Genomic DNA, 25,880 nt, shown 5'->3' on the forward strand with positions numbered 1-25,880 from the left:
AGCTAGAACATCTCCATCATGACAGAAAGCTCCCTCGTGCCCCTTCCCAGCCAGCCTCACCACCCCCAACCCCTGCTCTTCTGAGAACCCTCTCCATAGATTAGTTTTGCTTGCTCTTGAACTTCGTATGAATTGAATCACAGAGCATGTTTCTCTTCTGTGTCTGGATTCTTAACGCTTAACTTGTGTTTGATGCATTGAGGTGTTCAAACCTCATTCCCCACATTAAGCATAAGTCTGTAAACATGCAGCCTCCTTGGATACATAATCAATGGTGTGTAATGAGATCCTACAAGACACCTGCTCATCTCTGTGGTCTGTGTCCAATGTGCGGTGAGAAACACAAACCTTTCCTTTTTCATATGACAAGCAGCCGGGGGTGTGGGTCGGGGTGGAGTGTGAGCTAACAGAGGGAGGTTCCTGGGGTAAACCTCTGTCGATCGAAGAAAGAAATGAGAAGGAAAGTGCGAGGAAAGAGGATCTGGGAAGAAAACTTTCTCTGATAAAATAGAACCACTATCTGGTTTTATGTGCTTGTTGAATCCCTGGGACCGTAGCAGCCGCATTCTTAGTGGGGACCGCCAGTCCACCTCCAGCTCCCTCCTAGGGCCGAATGCAGCAGGACGACAAAGTAGGATGTGGGCAAACTCCTGGGCTCCCAGAGCCCCTTCTGATCAAAAATATCACCCCCTCCCACGGGCCTGCCCCAGGCAACTGAAATTCTCACCGCTTTTGGCTACAGCTTTGAAAACTCTGCCAAAAGGAAAATAGTATCTGTTCTTTGGCCTAATGAGATCAGCGAGTATTCACCAGGCTTGCTAAGAGGGAGTGAGACAGAGAATAGAGAAACTCTGATGTGTGTACATCAGAGAGATAAGTCTCAATGCCAGTTCCAGGCATCGAGTATCCTCTCGGAGAGGCGAGCTCTGCAGGAGACAGCAAAGGGGGCCCTGGACCCACAGGAGATGAGAGTTCAGCTTTACTCAGAGAACAGGTGGTACCGTGCCAGCCTTGATCTCGACCTGGCATGGGACTAATATCTCGCTCAAAGAAGGCTTTAGTTAGAAATGGCTTGGCTACAGGCATACTGTGATACATAGATTTCTTTCGGGCATATTTTCGTATTTGGAACCCTAATCCATGGAAACAACAGGGTCCCCTACTAGTAAGAATGCTTAGGAAAAAATTTCCAGAAGACAAAGCAGCTTATTTTCTAAACGTTCATAGTAAGAGCTTGTTGCACTCTTATGCTAGCTGTGATAATAACAGCTCACTTCCACCAAGTCTCACTGTGGACTTGGCACAAGGCACTGAAGGATGAACCACTTGAAACTGCTACTCTTGTGGGTCAAAGACTGTTGGATATTGGCACTTCCATTTGATTCCACTTACTATTAATGCATCCTTGCCACGATCCTATAAAGTAGGACAGAGACTTTTCCTTAGTTATTGAACCCATCTCACCCACACTCCCTAACAGCCCCTTGCTTGCTCGCAATGGTATCTGTGTTGTTCTGAGAAAGGACACACCTCCTCCACCCTCCGTTTGAATTTCAAACTTTCCGGGACACGGAAAAAGAGAAGAAGCAGAATTGTTAGGCGTGAAGCGCCACTGTGTGGCCAAATGACCACATAACATCAGGCCGCTGTGTAATTAATTCCTCCATCAAAGGGAAGGCCACCGCTTTGTGGCTTTGAATGCCCCAAATCCTGATCAGGTGGAGGAACACAGCCCAGAGGACTGGAATCAGGTTTGCGTCCACTCTCCAGGACCCATTAATCATGGAAAAATGATTCAGTCTACCCCAACTGGCCGATCTTCAGGGTGGTAGTCCCGGAACTGCAAAGTGGATACACATTTGCCTTTGCACGTTACGTAGAGAAACCAGGCAAGACTGGCGATGAGGAGGCAAACAATGGCTTGGCCCTCCTCTTAAGGCTCTGTAAAGACCAAATTCAGCAACCTTCAAATCCAACCTAATCTATACTTTCATTAATTCTGGGAAAGGCTGCAAATGCATCAGGTGATCAAGGGGCCACATGTAGAGACGGCATGGCAACAAGGGATTCTCACATTGTAATCAATCTAACATATATATTAATATATTTCGAGAGCCCATAATAACATTGGTTGCACTATTTACTGGGTGCTTGCTAAGTGCCAGACACTGAGCTGAACGCTCTACATGAATTACAGTGTTAGATGCTCTTAACACCCCATGAAATGGACACTCGTGCAATACCTCCGGCCTTCGCGTGGGCGCCTTCCTTTCCTTTTCCTGTGCGTCCCTTGTCTTCGCTTAATCCTCACTCACGGGTCTCTGTTCAAGCATCACCTTCTCTGAGAGGCTTTCCTGACTAAGCGCCCCCTCCTGCCCCTCCACTCCCTAGTGCTTTCTCTGTTTTACTTCACCATTATCTGACACTTTATTATACGTAGATATATATACATATAATATACAATTGTTTATTGGCTGTACACCTCTCCTCCTGAATGCATAGACTCTGAAGGCTGGGATCTCGTCCTGCTGTTCTGCTCTCAGGGCCTGGAAGAGTTCCGGGCACGTGTGGGTGCTCAGTAATACCTGAGGAATAAATTAATGACGTCTTTGAATTCCCTCAAACGCGCCTTGCTCCCTCCACCTTGAATTTGCCCATGACATTTCCTCATCCTGAATCTCTCTCTGCAGCCCCATCCCTTTAGGTACCGACGCCTCGTGTTCCCCTACAGATCTCAGCTCCTTGTCACTTCATTCATTTATGCAAACTGTCAATCAGTCGTTCAATCAACAAACACTTGGTGTGCGCACCGTTCTCAGTGCTGGGGCTAGAACACTAACAGAATAGACCACACGACTGCCCTTCTGGGCTCACGGTCTAATGGGGTGTAGTCGTGTGTGTGTGTAAGTGTGTGTAGGTGCTCACGTGTTAGATCACGGTACACGCAGTGCGGCCAGCTTACGCACGGTGGAGATTAAGAGCAGTGATGGTTGAGATAGGGTGGTCTGGTAGGCCTCTCTGAGGAGGTGACACTCAAGTGTTTGAGTGTGACAAATGAAGCCACTCGGGATTTAGAAAGTCCTCGCTAGCCGCCCTGCCCTGACTAGCTCAGATCCCCCTCTTACAAGTTCCCCAGGACCCTGAGGGCCTCCCGTACAGCACTTGCCACGGCTCACATGAAGTGCTGTAATCCTCAGACTCCCGTCTGTCTCTCCCAGCAGCCTGAAAGCTCCGTGAGAGGCTCTGTCTATATGATTTCCCCAGACGAAGGACTGGGACATGGTACATGCTCACAGTCTTTGTCAGATGACAAGTAAGCAGATAAACCATCACAGACAATTCCCCGGAGAGGATGTCCAGCGGGCTTCGGCATCCTCTGTTGCCTGTGAGGTCAACCATAATGGCCACGTGAACTGATTTACAAAGTAGGTCTGCCCAAACCCTCCCCTCACGGCCACCACACACCTCCTGTTGCCCAGACCCAGGGCACTGGTGGAGAACTAGGGGGTCCAGGGCACCCCGTGTTTGATGCCTGGAACAGCTGGAAGCAGGTATCACCTGAGGGTGCACGTGAGCCACGTGGGGACCCTGGGCAGGATCCACCACAAAAGTTAGATCTGGGGCTTCAGAGCCTGTTCCAGAGGACTTGGGAAGCTTCGATTGGTTTCATCCAATAACATTTCAGGGTCCAGCCTCGGGGCTCCCCCCACCCCCCGCAACTATACTGCCTCTTCTGAGGGCTCTGCTCTCCCTTCTTCAGCTCAAGATGGGATAACAATTTTTTTTTAACCTTTTTTAAATTGAACTATAGTTGAGTTACAATATTGTGTTAATTTCAGGTGTACAGAATAGCGATTCAATTACATATATATTTTCAGGTTATTTTCTGTTACAGGTTATTACAATTTAACCCTTGTTGCTTATCTATTTTACTGTGTAGTCGTTGGTATCTGTTACTCTCATACTCCTAATTTATCCCTCCCCCCTTTCCCCTTTGGTAACCTTGTTTGTTTTCTATGCTGTGAGTCGGTTTCTGTTTTGTACGTAGATTGACTTGTATTATTTTTTAGATTCCACATATAAGTGATATCATATAATATTTGTCTCTGCCTTACTTCACTAAGCATGATACTCTGTAGGTTGTTGCTACAAATGGCAATATTTCATTCTTCTTTATGGCTGAGTCGTATTCCATTGTATATGCACACCCCATCCTCTTAAGCCAATCATCTGTTGACGGGCACTGGGGTTGTTGCCGTGTCTTAGCTATTGCAAACGGTGCTGCTGTGAGCACGCGGGCACATCTCTCTTTTCAAATTAGAGTTTTCTGAGTGCTTGATTCTTGATCCCCATTTGATCAACTCTACACGCCTCTTTTGACTTCCCCCAAGCTATCCAATCTAACTTTCCATGCCTGCTCTATAGAAATCTTGCCCCTCGGTCAAGGGTATCCCCTTACTGTCTACTTTCTGTGACCGTCCTGATGACTGTCCTTTGCACGCCGTTCCCCCCACCCTGGAATGCCAGCCTTCCCCAGCGCTCAGTGAAGCAGTAGGGGCTCAGCACTGTTTTATCTGAGTGTGTCCTATCGTTCCTCTTTTGAATGCCAATTGCCCAAGGGCAGAAAGTGGGGCTTATGTTATTTGGCTTGGTGCATAGCAGTTGCTTGATCAAGACTTGATAAATAGAATGAAGGCAAACGTTGGTCTTGACCAGCAGTGATGTCTATATAGAACTGTTACCAGTTCCTCATCCTTACAGGGTTGAAGTGCTATGTTTTTCTGCTTGGGAAATTTGTACAATTCAGCCTTCCTGAAATAGGAACCTGTCAGACAGGACAGAATTTCACTTTAACAAAATGACAGGGTAGCTGCTAGAACCACAGGAATTTGGAAATGTAAGCTAAGTCAGAGTTTGCCATAGATATTGCCCTGTTATAATCAAGCTTAAAAGAAAGTTGGGCCAAATTAATAAGATGAGCCAGAACATCTTGTGATACTATGTGTAGCAGGCTGAATAATAGCCTCCCAAAGACGTCTCCATCCTAATCCTCAGGACCTGCGAGTATTACCTCACTGGGCAAAAGAGACTTTGCAGATCTGATGAAGTTAAGGGTCTGGCGATGGGGAGGGGATCGTGGATTATCCAGGTGGGAGTGACGTAAACACAAAGGTCCTTATGAGAGGGAAGCAGGAAATCAGAGTGAGTAGTTGGAGACGTGACGACAGAAGCAAAAGGGTTGGGGTGATGCGAGGAAGGGGTCACAGCCAAGGGATGCAGGCAGCCTCTGGAAGCAGAAAAAGGCAAGGATGTGGATTCTTCCCTCAAAACCTCCAGAAGGAACCGACTTCGCCACACCTTGATTTATCTCAGTGAGAAGGATTTTGGTTCTTCTGACCTCCAGACTGTAAGAGAATACACTGGTGGTGTTTTAAGCCCCTAAGTTTGTACTAATACGTTACAGCAGCAACAGGAAACTAATGCACCATGCAAAGGCCATCAGTGATGAGGGGACTGCGGTTTCCTGTTAGAACCACTCTGGGTGCTAGGAGTAAGTACCGGGAAGCTCTGTCCTGGCAGCCATGTTCTCAGTTGCCTAGCAACCAACCAACCAGCTGGATGTATATGATTCAAACTAAAGGCTCCCATGTCTCTTCCTCCACAGAGGAGAGGACATTTTGGGGTGGGAGCTAGAAATAAGGGCTAAAGAACAAGCCAGATGCCTGGGACTCACATTCTTCATTTGTACATTCTGTCTAGGGATAGGTAGATTTTCATAGATCAAAACAGAGACAGTCCTGGGAAAGCTAGGGCCACTAACATTGTACCCCAACAATGAGCTGATTGAATAACTAGTCAATTCAAGGGGGAAAAAAGAATCAATCACATCAGCTGATTTTACTGAAATGACTTTTATTGTCTCAAGTGTTATTGATTTCAATAACATGTGATGGCAGATGCCATCTCAGGATCTCCCAGGCAGAGTCCAGATCCTGGGGTTTATTACCAATTTCAAAGACCTAAAATCATCCCCAAGACAAGCCAGTCTTATGTTTCTGAATCATGGAACTTTTCAGGTAGTCTGTGTATAGTCTCATTAAAGACAAAAAAATATACAAAACATGAAGCAAAAGAGAAAAGCACAGCTTCATGTCACATAAGCAATAAATGCTAAAAAAAAAAAAAAAAAAATTCAAGACTCCAAACATCCTATATGTCCTGCTGTTTATTTCTTCTTATCTATACAAGCACAATATATATGAGTACAATATCTTCACCACACAATGTCAGGGTTGATCTATGATAAACTGTAGTTTGATAAAAAGTAGAGTAAAGGGACCTTTATTCTGAGTCTGTCCTGAGCAGTGAACTCTCATTTGTGGGGCTTCAAAACAAGGCCACGTTTCGGGGAAAAGAAAGATAAACGGTGATGTAACTTGGTGTGCATTAATTCAGTTTATAAAACAAATCTGCCAAACATTTATTCTTCAGTCAAGCTTCTGGCGCTAGTGGGCTTAGTATGAACAACGAAAAGAAAGAAGACTCCCAAACACTGACATTGGCACTCAACAAATAATAAAGGCAAGGATTAAAACATTGCCAATATATTTTCAATCTAAAAATGTGTTGATATAAAGTTCCTTGCCCCGCCCCCCCCCCATGTTTTCATCTTTCAACACACAAACCTCTAAGTCATGAAGTCTCAAAGTATAGACCCCAGACCAGCAGAATCAGCATCACCTGGGAACTTTTTAAAAAAAATTTATTTAAGCCAGAAAAAAAGAAAATTTAAGAATGTCACATAATTATTAGGGTTTTTTTTTTTCCTCACAGGAGTTACAAATACTTAGATTCAGAGAGTCAGGTCCACATAAATAAAAGCTTCTTTCTAAAAACACCTGAATGATAAGAACATCATCACATGAGCTTGGCAGTTCTCAGAGGGACCTTAGCCTAAAGCAACCTTGGCTTAATTTGGATTATTGGTTTTTCCTAGTCTGTCTTCCTCCCTTGTCACCATTAACACTCCTGCACTGCTCCCCCACCCCCTCATCCAGGTGACTTCTTTTTTTTACAAAAAAAAAAAAAAAGCCATAAGACATAGGTGAGGATAGGCAAAGTGCATGTAGTCTCCTAACTGGTGGTTCTCAACCTTGAGTGGTCAAACTACATGCAAACGTGCAAAAAGTACATGAGAAGTGCAGAGAATATGTTAAATATGTAATTCTGATTCAGACAGTTATGGAAATCAGAAATCCCTTCTACTTCAAAAGGTTCTGATTGTCCTCGTAGGTGGGGGAAATGAGGGACGCAGCCTTCATACAATGGCTGCATGGGTATCTGTTAGGATTTGGGGGGTGAGAATTAGGAAAAAAATATCACTCCATCTCCTTCCTTCCTTCCCCAGCCAACTGTCCGTAGGAAGCAGAGCTGAGTTTTGGGGTTGGGGGAGATAGCGTGGTCCCCAGGCAGGGCCCTGACACACCTCTTCCCCCATCCCACTGCCAGGCGCTGGCCTCATCTGCAGCCTAACCCAGCAGAAGTTTCCAGAACACTGTGAAAAGGGTTAGGGTGGAAAAAAGCTGTTTCCTGAACTGCATTCTGCACAAAAGAAGGCAATCTCAGTACACGACCATAGGGTTTCTGAGCCCTATGGAGCGAGGAGCTGCTTCTTTGAAAACTTTGGCCCAGAAATCCACGATGGGCACATTTCCTGGTTTCCTGTACCAAGTGGGATGCTGGCAGCCACCTGGACAGATTTATGCGGAGCCAGGGACAGGCCAGGGGAGGCCGGGAGTGAGCCTGGACCTTCCGTTCCTTTTGCTCTTGAAGAACAGCAGGGCTGTAATGACCGGCCAGCCCATCCATGCAGGGAAAGCCAGGCTCCAGAAGTCCCCTAAGGCAGGCCCTCCGGAAAGCCGTGGGGGTGTTTGGCACTGGCCAGGCACCAGCAGGCAGAATGCTCATGGGCCTGACTGTGACAATTTCCATTTTTAACGCTACCAGACACCTCCTTCTGTGCTGAAAGCAGACACCTTCTGGGGCACCCAGCCTGAGCCAGGGTGCAGGGCCAAGGTCGTCAGGGCACCGTCCGCTCCCAGAGTCGCTCCCGAAGCAGCCACTGCCCTCTGGGGTTCTCTGCCTCGTAGTGGTCCTCCCCTGGGGAGGCCAGGGTCTCCGGTGCAAAGAGCTCCAAGCCCCAGTCTGTGTCTTCTCCTGAGAAGTTGAAGAGGATCTGTCTGGAGCTCCCCAGGCTGGAAGGGGGGAATGAGGCAGAGGGTTTAAGTTTGGCTTGGCCGGCCACACAGAGAAAGGATGCTCTGATTTACCATCCTGATGGAGACCATCAGATGCACCCCTAGTGCTGGGCCTCGTGGGGGACACAGCAGTATCGTCATGGGGGCTGCGGGTGGACTTCAGCTGGACCTCAGCCTGGCCTTGGAGGGGAAGGATGCGTGATGAGGGCTGAGTCCTGGTTTTAATATGTTCCGTATGCAGTCCATTATTATGGGAAGAAAATGCCATTTAGAAAACCTCTGAATCCATCAGAGTTGGATGGTTCTTATAGAAACAAAGGAAGACAGGTGGGCAAGCCTAGACAGGACCTTGTGTGGTGAGAGGCAAGCTCCCTGCAGTGTGGGCTGGGGTGGCCAGAGCAAGAGTTCACACACTTCTCTGAAGGAGTAAGGATTTGGGGTTTATGGTGGTGAATCATCTTGGGAGAGGAGGATCTGTTGGGAGAGAGGCCAGAGGTGGTGGCAGGAGGACCAGGAGGGGCCCGGCCAGCGAGATGTTCTCCATCTGAGCCTGGCAATACCTTTCTACAGCAAGGCCATCTGACTGGCTCAGTGTTGCCTCTCTCATGGTGCTATGCTCTCCTCAATCCCAAAGTCTCATTAAAAATCTGCAGCACACAGTGTATCACTGGCACTTGGGGGAAACAGCGAAAGAGGATGGACAAAGCACGAGGGCTAAATGGGCCAGAAAGAAAGGGAGGCAGATCCAGAGCTCAAGGGACAGTTAGCAGCGGGGACAGCGGTGAACCAAGCTAGAACATGAATACAGACTATCAAAAAAAAAAAAAAACCACAAAAAACACCCATTTTTAAACTAAGCCCTCCCTTGCCCCAAATACACAAGAATAATTTTTCCAAGCAGGATGGGGGGTCAGGGCATCTAAGAAGCACCCCAAGAGTCTGGTGCACATGAGAGCATCTTGGTTATGCTACATGACCCAAGCACTCACTCTTTTTTGCAGGCTCTGGGCTTAAATTTCAAAGTGCTGAAGGCCCCTTCCACAGCCTTGGGCAAGTAAATGGGGTGCCTCTCGAGCCTCCTCTGAGTGCCAATGGTCCTGCGCTCCGTGCTCCTCCGGAACTGGCCGGCTGTCACGTGCCCGGTGTGCCCAGCGACATCCTCGGAGCCCCGGCGGGGCGCCCGCAGGATCCAGTTGGAGTGCAGGCTGTGCTCCCGGGAGCTGGTGGCCACTGGAAGAGCGAAGCAGGGCCTCCAGGAAAGGAGGAGTCACCATGGGGAGGGGAGAGCAGATGCCCACAGAGAGGGCATCCGCTGAGAACTCACAATACATACATACATGAAACAGGGAATTCTTGGGAAGCCCCAGAGGGCCAAATAAAGGGGGTGATTCAACTCTGCAATTATGGTTTGGGGAGACAATGGACTAGCGTGTGTCCATCAAAGATAAGCACGTAGATCTATGTTTACTGACTTGGAAAGATGCCCGTGATGTATTGTAAATTGTTAAGTGAAAAGAGTGGATGAAAAAATAGCAAAGATCTTATTTTTGTTTAAAAAGAATAATAAAGTGAGTCTGTGTGTTTAAAACCTTTTTGAAAGGACATACACCAAAACATTAACAATGATTGTTACCTGTGGGTGGTAGAATTACAGGCCAAATTCTTTACTTTCTTCCTTATACTTTGGTGTGTTGTTGGATTCATTTGATTTACAGTAAACATATGTTACTGTTGTTATCAGAGAAAAAACATGAAGTCATTTTCATTAAAAAGTTGTAACTGTGAGGATGACACGTCTGTCCTCAGTAGATTTCATTGTCCTTTCCCCAACATCCTGGATTCACAGGGTACAGTAAGCTTGGGGAGTGGGAATCTATTTCCATGAAATTCCACAGAACCCAGTGAGAAGTGAAATCTCACAGATGCATGTCCAGCAGGGCTAGAAAACCAACAACACACCACAAGAATGTAGTCTTTGAGCATTAAATAAAATACTCAAGAATTATTCAGTATTGGTACCAAAAGCTGTTTCCTTGATAACCAGGGGCCAGTAACCTCTAAATTAAATCATCAATTACACCATGAGGGGCAAGTTCAAAGACTAAAGAAACTGATGGTTGAGTAATGGAATTTAAAAGTGCGCTCAATTCATGAATGTGGGTATTTGCTCTCCATCAGGAGACACCCAGCGATACACCTTGGCAAGGAGAAAAGCATCACCCTCAGCCCTCACCGCACTCTCTCTCCAGCAATCCAGACTGAGCTTGAGCAAGCACCCTGGCCCTCTCCTGCCCTACACATCCTCACAGAGCAGTGTGGGCCCCGTGAGGACCCCGTGAGGGGGAGGGACGCAAAAGGGTGACAAAGTGGGTGAAAGGTCAGAGTCGGTCCAGCAGACAGTGCTGCCCCAGGCCAAGCTAGCTCAGGTAGGGTCACCGGCCCGATTTTTAAATACAAGTTGTCTATTCCCTTTCCTTCTTCTTTTTTCAATTCTGGTAAAAGACACATCACATAGAACTTACCATCTTAGCCATCTTGTGGTGTACAGTTCCATAGTGTTGAGTATATTCACATCACTGTGTGACAGATCTCCAGAACTTTTTCATCTTGCAAAACTGAAACTCTATACCCATTTAACACTCCCATCTCATCCCTTTCTTTAACTGTTGCCATATTGCTTTCCAACCTGGAGCCTTACAAAACTCCACCCCACCTCAGCAGTGGAAAATGGACCACAGGGAAGGAGTTTGTGTTCAGATATGTCCCTGAGGATTGAAGGGGTAGCTTGGTGGCAGCAGCAGGGACAACCAAAGCCAGGGCCCCAACGAGCAGAGCGAGCTCAGGGCCAGGCTCTGGCTTGCAGATGTGAGTTTCCCTTTAATCAGAGAAAGTCCCCTCCAGAGACCCCACCCCAGCCACCTCCTGCCACCGGAGAGGGCACTCACCATCGAAGTCCACATCTTCGTTCTGCGGGTCGACCTCAGCAGCCCGCGGCCGCTTCTCCGTATCAAGCTCTGCGATGATGGAGTCAAAGAAGGCGATGGCCTCTGCCACATCCGCGCTGAACTGCGAGTACTTCTTGGGCGTTGCTTTCTGCTAGAGGTGAAGGGCAGAGGAGAGGAGGCAGAGCTGTCTGAGCCAGCCTCGGATTGCACGTGCACACAGGTGACACAGAAAAGGACGTGTTGCTGAAACTAGGCATATGTGAAGCTACGAATTTGCACGTAAATGTGAATAAGTGCCCTTGAAAGGAAGGTAGCTACTCCAGATCTGCAATTGCTGTAGGTCAATGGATTTTCAGTTATCTCAAGGAGGGGGAGTGAAAGGGTGAGTAGATCTGCCTCTGTCTTGGCCAGGGACGGTTATCGACCATTGGGCAGAATAATTTGTCTTTCTTTGGCCTGTTCCCTGCAGATAAACCCAATTAGGAGCTTGTACAGTTCCTTAGGTAGGCGATGAGACGCTCACAGCAGGAAAGAGGGGACGAGATATGTTGAAAATAAAATACTCCAGATGGGTTGTCAGTACCTAAAGTGGCCAAATTTGGATTCAATCGTGGAATAAATTGGAGACAAATTGGTATCATTATTTGAACAGTGTAAGGAATAATAGTGGGCTGGCCAAAAAGTTTGTTCGGGTTTTTCCATAATATATTTAAAGTAGTTTCTTAAAAAACCTACTGAAGGCCTAACTCGGTTCCAGGTTCTGTCCTGACTCATTCCCCTTCATGATGTTATCATCACCATCATCTTCACAACAGCCCATAGTCAATCACCAGTAATCGGCATCATGGAAGTTCAAGCACCATGGTGGACTTCCCTGGAGAACTCATGATATAGGCACAGAATCAGTATGTAAACTAATAAAATGCTCCCTGAAGAATTTAGGAAATGAGAGAACTCAGGGAGAGAAAAGAACGACAATATGTGTTAACCTGGGGTATTTGGACGAAATATAGCATTCTTTTATTTTGTGTGTGTGCAATTTGAAAGTGGGATGGTATTAAAAATGAAAGTGATTTAATTACAGATTTGTGTGTTAGGAAACTAAAGGATGACATCTTTATATATGCATAAGATTTTCATAAAATGTATGCATTTTGTACCCCTGGGAAACAGTTGTACCACTAGGAAGCCACGTGGCTTGCGGGACCTCAGTTCCCCGACCAGGGATCGAACCCGTGCCCCTAGAAGTGGAAGCACAGAGTCCTAACCACTGGACCACCAGGAAATTCCCAGGAAACATTTTTAAATTAGGGATTTTTTCCTTTTATATTTGTAAGGAGCATTCTTGGAGAAAAAAGTTGGAGAACTACAACACATACTGAACATTTCCTGTTAAAAGTGGAAAACTATTCACATGCAGTTATCCTGCCCCCTTCAAAGAGCCCACTAAAATGAAAGCGAGGGAGGGGCAGGAGTTGAAATCCAATGACAAAGAGAACAAGAGAGAGGTCATCAGTGATAGAGATTTCCAAGAGCTCCTGGCAAATGCAAAGCAGTTGAAGAGAGGGAACTGATGTAACAGAGCAGATGGAAGGGCCTCCCAGGGAACCATGGGTGGGGGAAGCAGCTCGGAAGCAGGACAGTTTGACCCTCAGAGCCAGAAATGCTCCAGACTTGACAACACCAGGTACACCAAGGGTTGGGATGAAAGACTACGGGGCCGGTTGAAAGTCTGTAAGAGCACAGAAGGCGGAGACACCAGCATCCTTCCCACAGGCAGATGACAGGAAGGCTCATATCTGGAGGCGGGTCCATACTCTTTTATCCTCCCTGTGTTTTCTCTTGCTGTCCCTCTGCCTTGAATGCCTTATCTGACCGACTCCTATCCAACCATCAAGATGTGGCTGAGACAGCTCTTTCCCCAGGAAGACTACCCTCTCCTGGGCTGTTTCCGTCCTCCAGGCTCCGTGGTCCTCAGTACCTAATCTAAATCTTTGACTACACATATCCATTTTAGAGATTTCTTGTGACGTGGAAGAGAGAGAAACAAAGAATTGAGAAAGCCACACGATCTGGACTGAGCCCCAAAGGAAGGGTGAATATCATTTAATAGGAATGGAAGGTCTGTAGGTTTTCCCATCTCAAAAACCAACTCCACGTGGAAGGGATATCGCTAAGTCTCTAGTAGCAACTGGCATCAGTGTTTGGCTGAATGCAAGAGTCTCAGCCTTGCTCGTGGGCACCATATCCTTTTCCTTCTGGGTCACCCTACAATTTGATCTAAGCTGTTCATTCCTTAGTGTCCCCAGGAAGTAGACTTTGGCCAGAAGCTCAGAGCAGCCTGGATCAGTTACTTTCATTTATTAAAAGGCTTAAAAGAGAGTCAACTTTGGTGTCTTAACTATGAAAGGCTAAGGAGACAGCAATGAGCATGCCGGCAGTAGCTAGGTTAACACAAGCCCTTGACTGTAGCCTCTTGTGAATCTCCCCAATCTCAAGAATTATGCTCCGAGGATAACATTTACCAAATAAAAAAATAAACAAATTATCAGCATACACATCGCCACCTCAGCCACTATACTCTCTGTCCATCAAAACTAGTGGACAGAATCCCTTTCGGCTACACCCTTGTTGCTTATTCCAAACATTCAAGCATGTTTCCTGCTTGCCAAATTTCAAGTTTGGGGATTCAAGACGCCCCCCCGCCCACACACACCTCACCCTTTCTGCTGTGCTGAGCAGTGACTGCTTTCCTGGGCTCACCACAGACACTGACACATAAGCTCCTTGGCCAGCACTTAAGGGTCTGCTCTTTGGGGTCTCGTATCCGGGGCTCTGCTGGACCATTCAGTACATTATCAGCATTATAAAGCTTGTTTCTGTTAAAAGAGCTTTTGCATCCTGGCGTAGCTGGAGAGTGAGACTTTGGTGACATTTTTTGTGGCTGACCCTCAGGTACCCATGACCATCCCCAAAAAGAGCTTTCCCAAAATTACCTTCACCAGTTCCCCCCAAACCCTTTGTGGAATGAGGGAGGAACCTAAATAAATGAAAATGAATAAACAATTGTTTTCCTTCCTTCCTTAGCTCTGCTTCCTTCCCTGCAAATGAAAGCACCACCCCTTGAAGGAATCTGAGGACGCGGTCAGGAGGAATAATGGTTACGACTCCCCCTCATCCCTGTCCTGGTTCTCACAGTGGAGCCCAGTCCCAGCTGGATGCTGGACCCTCCTGGGTTGCGGTTAAAGAATCTCTGCACTGGCCCTTTCCCAGATCAATTACTTCAGATAATCAGGTGATCCTAACACACAGCAGTTGAGACCCTCTGCTCTCTAAGGACCTGGGCATGGGGGAGGGAGCAGGACGGCCCACGTTCCCCACCTTGGGGTCTGGTGTAGGATGAAAACCTTAAATACCAGTCTCATGCCCTGAATTTGCAAGATCAGACAGGAGTGTCTCCATGAAGGCAAGGACACAAGGGATAGGACACAAGTTATTGATAAAAGAGAACAAAGTGCCTGTCCCTGTGTATGTCCCAGCACGCAGAGACCAGGTAAAGGACCTCACCCACCCTCTGCCCCTATCCCCTTACTAGCTACAGCTACGAGGGCGTCCCACTCAGAGGCATGCACCCAACATCTACCTTTCCCACCCGGTCCCCAAACGTCACCTAGATCACCTCCTGGGGTGGGGGTGGGGCACATTTCCTCTGCTTGTATTCATGCAATTTTGTTTGCCTCCTGGGTTTAATGTTTGGAATTCATCTCTGCTAGTCTTCATTTTGGCTAGACATCAAGTTTTTTGTTTCTCTCGCCATCATTTCTTGTTGAAAATATAAGCAAATGTATATTAACCCACTCCTTGAAAAAAACAAAGGGTAGCATGCAATATCCACCTGTGAATGGCTTGTTTCACTCAGCGTATCCCAAGGATAACTTTACAGCAGTAAATAGAAATCCTCCTCTTCCCTTTGAAGAGCTTTGCAGTTCTCCACTGTACAGACACATTGTAGGAACAAACTACAGTCCCCTATTGTTAGATCTTTGGGTTGTTTGCCATCTTTTGCTGTTACAATTAGTGCTTACACATACATACAGCATTTTGCATTTTGCTAATAATACACTAATACAGGCTTCTAATTGTGAATATTCAGCTTGACATGCGTATGCTTTACAGAGAGAATGGTAAGAAGCATCGAGTGATCTGGCAGGTCAGTTAAGTAAGATTTCATTAACAAAGCTTCTATTGTACCTTATAAAGTATACTTTAAATGTGTCCAAATGAATTTTGTGATGATTTTTCTGAGTACCAATGAAACCGCGGGTAATCTGTGGGTAATCACCAGTGAAATCCATTTTGCCTGTAACCTGTCTTCACGCATCAAGGTTGTTTTAATTGTTGCTACAAAAGACTTGCATATCCTCCAAGAAGCATGGAGCCTCAACAAGATGTTTGTCCTAGTTGTTTTCCGGAAACTTGGCATCACCTGCATCTAGTTGGAGCGGAGCCAGTTAAGGCTGCTAGGACCACTGACCCTCCAACCCAGCATGCGCGAGTGTCCTTGAGGTGACCTTTTGAGGTCAGAGGGCTGAGAACTCCACCCTCATATTAGGCCAAGTTCCTACGTTTTTTGAATGTGCAGAGGCCTGTAGCCTACTTACACCTGCACAGAATGTCAATTACCCCCACCATTTCCTTATTTCCAATCACCTTTCCCCATGCTCCCCACGCCCCAGACTGCCCTGCTGCTTGATTCTCTACCCCATAAATCCCTGCGCCCCTTGCCTTCAGGGAGACAAATCTGAGGCCTCTTTGCCCGGTTGCCTCTCTTTGCTGCAAAGCTCGGTGTCTCAGCGTTTTGGCTTGCTGAGCATCAGGGAAATGAGCCTGGTTGGGCCACAAATCTATACAGGCTTCAAGATATCTATATGCTCTGAAAAATGAATCTCCATCCTATTGCTTTTCTCTAAAAGATTTTCAAAATTAGCTGCTTTTCATCTTTCCCCACACTCCCCACGCCTGCTTCTTTATCCCATAAATCCCTGAGCCCCTTGCCTTCCGGGAGGCGTGTTTGAGTTTGTTCTCAGGTCTCCTGGTTTGGCTGCCTTGTGAATAAACCCTCTCTTTGCTGCAAACCTTGGCGTCTCAGCGTTCGGGCTTGCCTGTGAAACAGGCAAACAGGCTAACCTATGAGTCCAGGCTCCCTGGGCCTTTTCAAGTCCTAGTTGAAGTTCAGGCCGATTCTGGCTTTTCCTGCCTTTCCCTGCCTTTCCCTCAGCTTCCACGGGCCTTTCTGGCCTCTACCCCGATATTCTCTTGGTCTCCAGCCGAGACCACTAGCACAAAAGCTGTGTCAGCCGAAACTCAGGCTCAGGCTAATATCACAGAAAATCTACTTTTCAAATCGGTGGTTGCACAAAATGGAACTTCCGTCATCAGCACCCCTGGGTGAGACCCCTAATGGCCCACCCTCTCTGAACTCAGAACTCTAAAAGTGGACTGCTTTCCTCCCAATTTTGACATTTTCCCTAGCCCAGAATTTTTAGCTACTTCTTTGGAAAAGTTGCATGTCATGCAGGCTGCTTCCTGTGGCCCCTGCTCAGGCCTGGGTTTCACAGGGCTCGTGTTCCTTCGCCAGCAGCCCCAGGGGAAGGCGCTTTCTCCGAAGGCATCTGTATTGCGTTACCGACTCCACTCAAGTTTGCCTTTCACATTTAACCTTTGGTGGCCTTAAGGTTATCATTTTCCAGGCCTCCGGGTCCCACTCCCCTCACAACAGGCCTAGGTCTCAGATTACTTTCCCCAGATGGAACCCCTGCGTCTATCCAAACTGAACTCCGCTGTATTTCTCATTTTAATTTTTAAATCCCCCAAGGCAGTTTCTTTTTCTGCATTTCATATCAACTCCCATCCTGCCTGGTTTCACCTGCCCTTTGGGCACTTGAGCTTCTCCAGTCTGTTTACTTTCTTCTGGGATCTGTCAGTATTTGTCTGCAAGAGATCTGGATGCTACAAAATGAACTTCCGGTTGTAAACAGCAAATATTTTGTCAGAAGTTAGGGTAGAGGGACGTTCTAAACCCACCCAAAGCCAAGAGGACCACCACTAAACATCTAGCCTCCTCCTCCCCTCTCCTTCCTGGCACCCGCCCCCTTACCTCCTCAGAGGGCCGGCTCCCATGGCACCTCCTCTCTGAAGCTTTCACTCACTGCCGCAGACAGACCCACACACATCTGTCCTATGCTCATGTTCTATCTTGTGTGGACAGCATCGTTGTAGTATACCCTCAGAGCCCCACACTAGGCCTGTGATCCTTAACCTCTTCCATGAAATAGCTTTGGCAAGTAACACTCACAGATAAGACTGTCTTTGGATAGACACTCACTGCCAGCCACTACCTACATGAGACAGGCTGTAGTACATACTCAACTCTCAAAATTCTTGTGGTAATTCTACCTGTTTCTTTTCCAACACACCAGTGTGGTTCAGGCAAAAGGCTGAGAGTTGCAGCTTCAGATTATGGGCAGCATCGGGGCTGTCTTTCCATCTATGAATGTGAAATACCTCTTTCAGTGCCTGATGGAGTAATTTGTTGAATGAATGAATGTATGCTATATACACACCATTTTCTAATGTTTATATTCTCCAATCAGTCTGCATGTTGCTAATGTATACTTCTGGATTTAACTTGGCAAGTTTTGAGAACTCTGTACTCCTTATTTTTATGGAGTGCTGATAATACTGCCTTGAGCTAATAACACCTGGAAATCAAAATATCAATACATTGTGATAAAATTTCCAGGATCAAATGGGGAACTGGTCTGGATTGGAGAGATCGCTTTCCCTTGGCTCATTCAGCTGGACAAAATGAAATGCAAAACAGCTCAAATTTATCCACAAGCAATTTAATTTCCTCAAAAGAAGCTCTTCAGATGAACTCGATGATGAGTGATGCCTTAGAGGGCCAGGACAGGGAAGGTGGGAGGGAGTCGCGGGAGGGAAGGGATATGGGGATATATGTATAAATACAGCTGAGTCACTTTGGTGTACCTCAAAAACTGGTACAAGAGTGTAAAGCAATTATATTCCAATAAAGAGCTTAAAAAAAAAAAAGAAGACGCTCTTCAGAATAAACCTTAAAGCTCTAATACATCCTCTTTGCTTCTGCCATCCTTGGAATGGCTATTTAAGAACAAGTGCAAAATTATACTTATCCCTTTTATATTACAATACCTAAGGGAATGTGTACCCATCATTGAACAGAGGTTTGTGATAAAGAGAATGGGAGTTAAAAAAAAAAACAGAACTGTAGATCTGAGAAACAAACAACTTGGAAAAAGGTATAATCACTGAAATTTAAATACATATGTAAATATACCCACACTCCAATTTTCAATAGATAAGCTAATGGTAGACTTGTCAGAGCTGAAGAAAATAAATAGTCATGTAGACAATAGAGCTGAGAAAATCAGCCCAAAGAGATAAAAAGAAGGGCCGAAGTTTGTCACAAACTGTAGTGTAACTAGACTTGGGAATTGCCTCTCATAGCTAAACATTGGTCATTTTGGAAGCATCGCTGCACGTCTTCTGTCTTTGGTATTAGAGGTTGCAGACTCACAGTCTGAGAGGCTTAGTCTTTCTTCTCCAGCTTTATAATCTTAAGGCCATTATTTCCTTTTTTTAGTACCTGGTAACTCCCACCCTTAAATGTCAACTAAATGATCATTTCACGTTAGCAAAACCCTAAGTGAAAGTTTTTTGCTGACACTTCTCAGACTGTTTGAAGCCCAACTAATAGAACTGAACTAATATCCTGAAACACAGTATAAAAATCTTCACACACAAGTGAAACATCAAAATCCAATGAGAGAAGGGATGGATTTGTCAATAAATGGGGTTGAAACTTTGCTATTTGGCAAAATTTCAAATTGGAGTCTCACATCCCACTACATGTAAAAATAAAGTGCTAACAAATAAGAGGGTTGGGTTTTTTTAAATGGAACTATAAAAAAAGGAGAAAAATGGCAAATATGCAACTGACTTGAGACATAGAAGGACTTTCTAAGCATAAATCAAAGAAGTATCAAAGACAAAAACTAACATATTTGACTACATGAAAATCAATAGTATTTGTAACAATAAAATTGTACTGTCAAGTAAAATGAAAAGATACATAACTTTGAGAAAATATTTTTAACCCATGCGGCAATATGCTCACATCCTTTATATGAGGAGTCCATATAAATAAAAATATTTAATACAGCCAAAAAATGTATAAAGACAAGAACGGGCAATCCATTAAACAAGACATGCAGATTGGTTTGATAAAAAGCATCATTCTTTGTTTGGGCAATAATCCAAAAAAAGTACATAAAATAATTCAGTTCATCTATTAAATCAGTAAACTTTGAAAATTAATGACACTAGTTGGTGCTGATAAAATGCAATAAGAAGGGCTTTCTAACTCACTGTTGAAAGTATAAATTATAAAATACTTCTGTTAAAGAATATGTAGAACTTTGAAAGTGAATGACCTTTAACCTTTGACCCATTAGTCACACTTTTAGGAATCACTGCTAAAAAATGCCTTGTAGACAGAGTAAAATGGATTTAGAATGTTTAACAAGTGTTTAAAGTGCTGTGAGTTGTTAAATTTTTTGCCGTTAAATCGTTAGTTTTCAAAAACTAGTTAATGAGATAGAAAAGAACACACAATATAAAAAAAGTATATGGTATGAGCCAAATTTAGTAAATTTATACATATACATAATTAGGGTTGCCAAATTAGCAAATAAAAATACAGAATGGCAGCTAAATTTCAATTTTACATAAACAATGAATAAATTTTTAGTATAAATGTCTACCAAATATTGTATGGACATAATCATACTAAAAAAAATCCATTGTTTATCTGAAATCCAAATTTAAATAGGCATCCTTTATTTTATCTGGCAACCCTAATATACATACCTGCAACTATACAAGAGACAAATGATTGAAAGAAAATACACTTAAACATTTTATAGTGATTCTCTCTGGATGATAGGGTTCTAGGTTATTTTTATTTTCTTCCTTATACTTTTCTGTGTTTTATAAATTTTATTTAGTGAGCCAATATAAGTTAATAATCAGAAAAAAATATTCACTTAAGAAAGTGTCCTGATGGTAATTTCTGATCCATTACACACAGGCTGTTTTCATTATTAGGATATCATTCCATATGAATATACCCAAACTATATTCTAGTCCATTAGAAAACAACATAATTTCCCACTTACTGAAAACTACAGATCTATTTTCCAGATCTTCCATCAAACTTTTTGTTTTCTTACTATATGCCTCGAGCTGCACTACAAGTTGGAGACATTAACAAAAAGATAAATAAGACACGGTGCCCCCACTCAGTGAGCTTATGGCCAGTAGCAGACACAGCAAATGAACAGACAATTATGGTGCTGTGTGCTGAGCACTGGGTGCTGGGTGCTGAGATAAAGGTCAGACCCAGGGAAGGGGGAAATCTACTGCCTTAGACTGTGGACATGAGAAATGGCGTCCTGGGGCAGTGCTTTCTCTGCTGTCTTAAAAGGCAAGAAGTTAGCCAGGTGGGTGGGGTGTGGTGGAGAGGAAAAGAGGGAGGAGGAAGGACTGTATTGTTTCTAGGCTGCGCAAACAGCACGCCTAGAAGATAGATTGGGGAATATAATTACCCGTCTGTGGTCTGACTGAGAGGGGCTACAGGAATTGGATGCTCTATTATTGATCTTTATTTTGCTGTCTGCCATCTTCTGGGGAGCCCTGCCAAGCATAATAGAATATTCTTTGCAGCTCATACTGAATGTTCACTGCCCTTCAACTCTGCCAGCCAGATACAGGCCAAGTGATAGAGATCTCCAGTAACTGATGCTCACAGAAAACCTGCATTTTAATATCACTGTGTTTACAAAATGTTCCCCCAACAGATCTAAAAAATAATTCCCAGTGGTATAGAACAGATCCAGAACCTGCTTCCCATTGCATATGCAGTTTATATGTGGATGATTTGGAAATCTTCTTAGATGAATTGGATTCAGATCTTTCTACCATAGAGGAGGAAAAAAATCTATTTGCTGTTGACATGGTCTTATTTCATGAACCAGGATTGAATGGCCAATGATAGAAAATTGATTCTGAAAGCTAACTATTATCAGAACAAAACTACTTTAAACAAAAATCAATCACTTTTGGCAGGCATTCTCCAGAATTCCACTGGTTCTGTCTAAATCATTCTTGTAGCAAGTGAATTTCTTTAGTTGAGGCAGGTGGGAGGGGGGTGCATTTTGCAGCTGGTTCAACCAGGCAGATATATCGGGAGTCGAAGCTGCTCAGAACTAGATGATCCAAAGGAGAATTAATGAAATTTCTTCTGGCTGTGGTGGGTGACCAGGAACCCTGGCTTTGCAAAATGTCATCCCAAACCTTCAGGACAGAGTTCCTTGGGGGCACTGCAGCCAACCCCAAAATGTCTCCCAGCAGCACAGACACTGGGGTCCACCCTGGTTCACTTAGGTGGCTCACTTCTCACGGAGGGATGCTGGTTTTTACCTGTTTATCTGGCCCTAAAAGTGTGGGGAACTATCCTTAGAATCCCAAATACTGATGAGCACTCTGGACAAAGAGCATAATCTCAAACTTTTCCTCCTTACCTCCCATCAAAACCCAAGCTCATGGACCATTAAAAGGAAGGAAGTTCTGACACAGGCTACAACACAGATGAACCTTGAAAATGTTATGCTAAGAGAAAGAATCCAGTCACAGAAGGACAAATACTGTATGATTCCAATTATATGAGGTTCCTAGAACAGGCAAATTCATAGAGACAGAAAGTAGAATACAGGGTACCAGAAGTGGGGGGAAGGGAAAATGGGGAGTCACTGTTTTCTGCCTAGGATGATGAAAAAGTTCTGGGAGTGGAGAGTGGTGAGCTACAGAACATTGTCCTTAAGGTCAGTGAACTGTACACTTAAAAATGGTTCAAATGGTAAATTTTAAATTTTACAAGTATTTTACTTAAAGAGGCATTTATATTTTAAGAAACAAAACATTCTCCTGATTCCTAAATGAAGTATTTTTAGAGCCTCTGTGACCTCTTAAGGAATTCATTTTCTAGTGTTTTACTAATATACTTTTGAAAAGTGTTCTAAAAGTGTATTAATTAGGGCTTAATAGACTTTTGGATGAATTGTTATGGGTTTATATAAATGATCATTTGGAAGCGCTCACAGAAAGCTCTGATGTGAAGAACTCCGATTATTGTCTAGCAATAAGCGATTTGAAAAGTGTCCAGAATTATGCATTTTTCTTTCAAAGAAATGTATATAATATCAAAGAAAAGCATTTAATTTCTTAATTCATTACCCATAATCTGGGGACACTTAAAAGCATTCATTTAAGGTACTATGAAGTGCCAGGGTGAAAATGGTAAATTCTATATTACGTTTATTTTACCACCAAAAAAAAAAAAAAGTCAAGCAGATAGAAGTGGTGTTTGTGAAGAGGAGTGAAAAGAGAGAAATGAAACAATCCAGAGCCCCCACCCCCAACCCCAGCAGCATGAAGAAATTACTATGGGAACAAGCTGAGGGGAGAAACCCAGCAAGCCTGAGGCCAGCCATGTCCCAGACGAGACCCCAAAGCAGGTTGCAGGAGAGCAATTTGCTTTCCAAGATGCTGGGATGAGGGAGAAAATATTGATAGCACGAAACACAGCAGGACAGCTCTTTGACTTCTCACAGGCTTTTTTCTGAGTGTGTGCCACATCTTCAGAGGACTTTCACAAAGATCTTAGGAAGGGTGTGTGGTCCCTCCGTGCCTCTGGCATCTGAATCCTCCGCTGGATCCAGGAGGGACCTGCAGGAGTTACGTAGCCAGGAGCCAGTCCCTAGGCCCTCACTAGGATGCAGGCAGTGTGCACCCTTGGTTGTCACTTCAGGGGCTCTGAGAAATGGCCTCCAGAAATCTGCGTAATAGGTTACTGCCTGGCTTTCCCACGAGAGTCATCACCCTTTTCTCCTAGAGAAAACTACACTTAGTGAAATAAGTTGAAGAAAAACAAATACTATATGCTATCACTTATATGTGGAATCCAAAAAATAATACAAATGAGTGGATTATATGCTAAACAGAAACAGACTCACAGATATAGAAGACAAACTTGTGGTTACCAAAGGGAAGAGGGAAGAAGAGAGGGACAAATTAGGGATATGGGATTAACAGATACCAACTACTATATATAAAACAGATAAGCAACAAGGATTTACTATATAGCACAGGGAATTATACTCATTATCTTGTGATAACCTATAATGGAATATAATATGGAAAAATACTGAATCACTGTGCTGTACACCTGAAACTAACACAATATTGTAAATCAACTATACTTCAACGAAAAACAAACAAAAAACCTCTCTCCTGGTTACATTACGGTAAAAGGCATCTCCTGAGGAAATCCACACTCTGCATGCTGCCTGGGCCCTCTTCACAGCCATCCCTACGGGGCCAGAGCTGCTGTGCTGCCTCTAACCCCTCCCTCTGTCTTCAGATGCGGAACTAGGAAGGCAGCTGGGAGGAAGAGCACTAGGTTCTGCCAGAGAGGACTCTATTTTGCAGGAAAATGTAGTGCCAGGTGGGAATCTAACCAGAGCTAAGAACCCCAGGATACTCAAGCTGGAAGGGAGTCCAGAAGCCAAGGCAACCCCTCTGTTGCTGAAGGTAGCCCTGAAGGACAGGTGGCTGGCCCACGCATCCACAGCTGGCTAGCCTCAGGGTCAGTACTGGGACCTAGGAGAAGGACACTTTTTATCGACCCCAACACTGCCCTACTTTTGGAGTTAAAATGGTTATTTAACCTGCTCCTACCTAGGATAAAATGCAGATAGTTGAAACCAGTTGGGTAAGGCCAAGCCCTAGAGATCTGATAACAGGCCAGTGGGTCATTCAGTATAAATGGGACTTGCAGGCCTGCAGGACACTCCGGGGAGGCAGCCAGCATGGGGGGTGGGGGGGGACACACAGGCATGCTCTGAACACCTTACAGCCCAGTCATCAGGAGAACAGTTGATAGGAATTTAAAACAGCCTCAGACTTCAGACATTTTTTTTTTTAATTGAGGAAACGAAGGAATAAGTAAATTGGGGGTCTTACCAAAATCAAGTCCCTGAGCATCAGCTTGCTCTTTTGCAATACAGGGGGACTTTCTTCCCTCTTCTCTTCTGGCATTATTGGAATCATCTCAAAGAAAAGTAATGTGTACAAACACTGTGATAAGCTACGAGATAAATGCAAGTTCTTTCTTTTACTCATTTCCTGCTTGGGCTGCCTGGGCTGGAAGCCTCCAGTGCCCAGCAAAGCTGTCATTCCATCTAACTTTGAGTCACAGACACTCTGCGAGGCTGTGCCCAACTCCCCCAAATACCTGGGCTCTTGGAAAAGACAGAGCAAATCCTCCCACTGTTCACTTTTCAGTGGGAATTTTAGATGTGACTGTAATAAAAAAAAAAAAAAAACAACAAAAACTTGTTGGGAAGGATGTGCTCTCACCCAAATGCCATACAAGCGTTCTCCCACCCAGGAAGTGCGCAGTAAGTGACAGACGTGCGCAAACCGTCTGCCTGACACCAAGCCCTCAGCACAGGCTGCTCTGTGGGTGCCAGAGACTGCTCCTTTCCGTGGTCTCCAGGTGAAAACTCACCTGGGACCAGTCACCCTTCCCAGGCTGGGGAGATGGCAAGTGGAGAGTCTCTGAGGTCGATGGAGCTCTTGCCCAGAATGTGTAGATCAATGAAGCTGTGCGTGAACGAGCCAGGGTTCCAACCCGCGTCAGAGCCTCTCGGAAAAACACTCTTGTCAGTTGCACCTCTCGGAGGCACTTACCTTTATTTCTTTGGAGGCGGACTTCTTTCCTCCCCGGGAGGATTTCGAGGAGGTGGAGGAGATGCCCGGGTCGCGGCTGGGGTTCAGGTCACTGAGGCTGCTCAGATACTTTTTGCGCAAAGCCAGCAGCTCCTGTAAGTACTGCAGGCAGTCTTGGGTGCGCGAGTACATCCACGCCCGGTCCCCCTCGTGCTGCAGGTAGTACAGGCTGGTGTCCATGCTGCCGGCGCTTTTGTATTTCTTTAAGGACTCGCTGAACTTCTCCCCATGGTCCCCGACCACGTACATGGAGCTGCTGCGAATCAGCCTCACCGCGGGGCTGACGCCGTCGTAGTAGGGACTCTCCGCCACCTCCGCCTTCCTCTGCGGGCCGGAGTGGAAGATGGAGTGGAGCTTCCGGAGCATGGTGCTGGGTTTCTCTCTGTGGGCGCCTTCCAGCTGCCTGCGCTGCGCCACTCGATCTAGCTGGGGGCCCGGGAGCCGACGTGCGGGCCTCCCGCCATCTGCCTTCCCCGAGGCCTCTGATTCCTGGAATCCCAGAGAGTGTGGGCTCGGTCAGGCGGGAGACCTGGGCATCTCTCATGGGGGGCACCTTTACATCCAATAACCAAGATGCCATAAACCACCTGAGGACGTGAGGGAGTGCACTGTGAGCTTAAAAGCAAGCTCCCTGGCTGGCTCTACGCACCATTTGGGGGCACATACCTTCCGCGCTGTTCCATCGAAGGCCCCAGCTGGATGGGGAATGCTCGACGTTGCGCTTCCT

The 25,880-nt window shown here is 45.4% G+C and overlaps 1 protein-coding gene across 1 annotated transcript; it reads right to left on the reverse strand.

The window, feature by feature from the left end:
- Positions 1–8,080: 8,080 nt before the first annotated feature.
- On the reverse strand, positions 8,081–25,519 carry C14H13orf42 (chromosome 14 C13orf42 homolog). Its single transcript, XM_057707261.1, has 4 exons — positions 25,115–25,519; positions 11,204–11,351; positions 9,248–9,488; positions 8,081–8,255 (listed from the first exon to the last, which is right to left on the reverse strand). Exons 1-4 carry the CDS (start codon positions 25,517–25,519, stop codon positions 8,081–8,083), a joined length of 969 nt encoding a protein of 322 aa, XP_057563244.1.
- Between the last annotated feature and the right edge of the window lie 361 nt (positions 25,520–25,880).

The sequence above is a fragment of the Hippopotamus amphibius genome, chromosome 14 (genome assembly GCF_030028045.1).
Source record: "Hippopotamus amphibius kiboko isolate mHipAmp2 chromosome 14, mHipAmp2.hap2, whole genome shotgun sequence".
In the NCBI taxonomy this organism is placed as follows: Eukaryota; Metazoa; Chordata; class Mammalia; order Artiodactyla; family Hippopotamidae; genus Hippopotamus; species Hippopotamus amphibius.

Excerpts from the sequence above, each read along its gene's own strand:
- C14H13orf42 (XM_057707261.1), bottom strand. The coding sequence starts at position 25,519 with ATGCTCCGGAAGCTCCACTCCATCTTCCACTCCGGCCCGCAGAGGAAG. Across the intron at positions 11,352-25,114 it reads CCGCCTCCAAAGAAATAAAG|AAAGCAACGCCCAAGAAGTA; the intron begins GTAAGTGCCTCC and ends CACCTCTAGCAG. Across the intron at positions 9,489-11,203 it reads CGAAGATGTGGACTTCGATG|TGGCCACCAGCTCCCGGGAG; the intron begins GTGAGTGCCCTC and ends TCGCTCTTCCAG.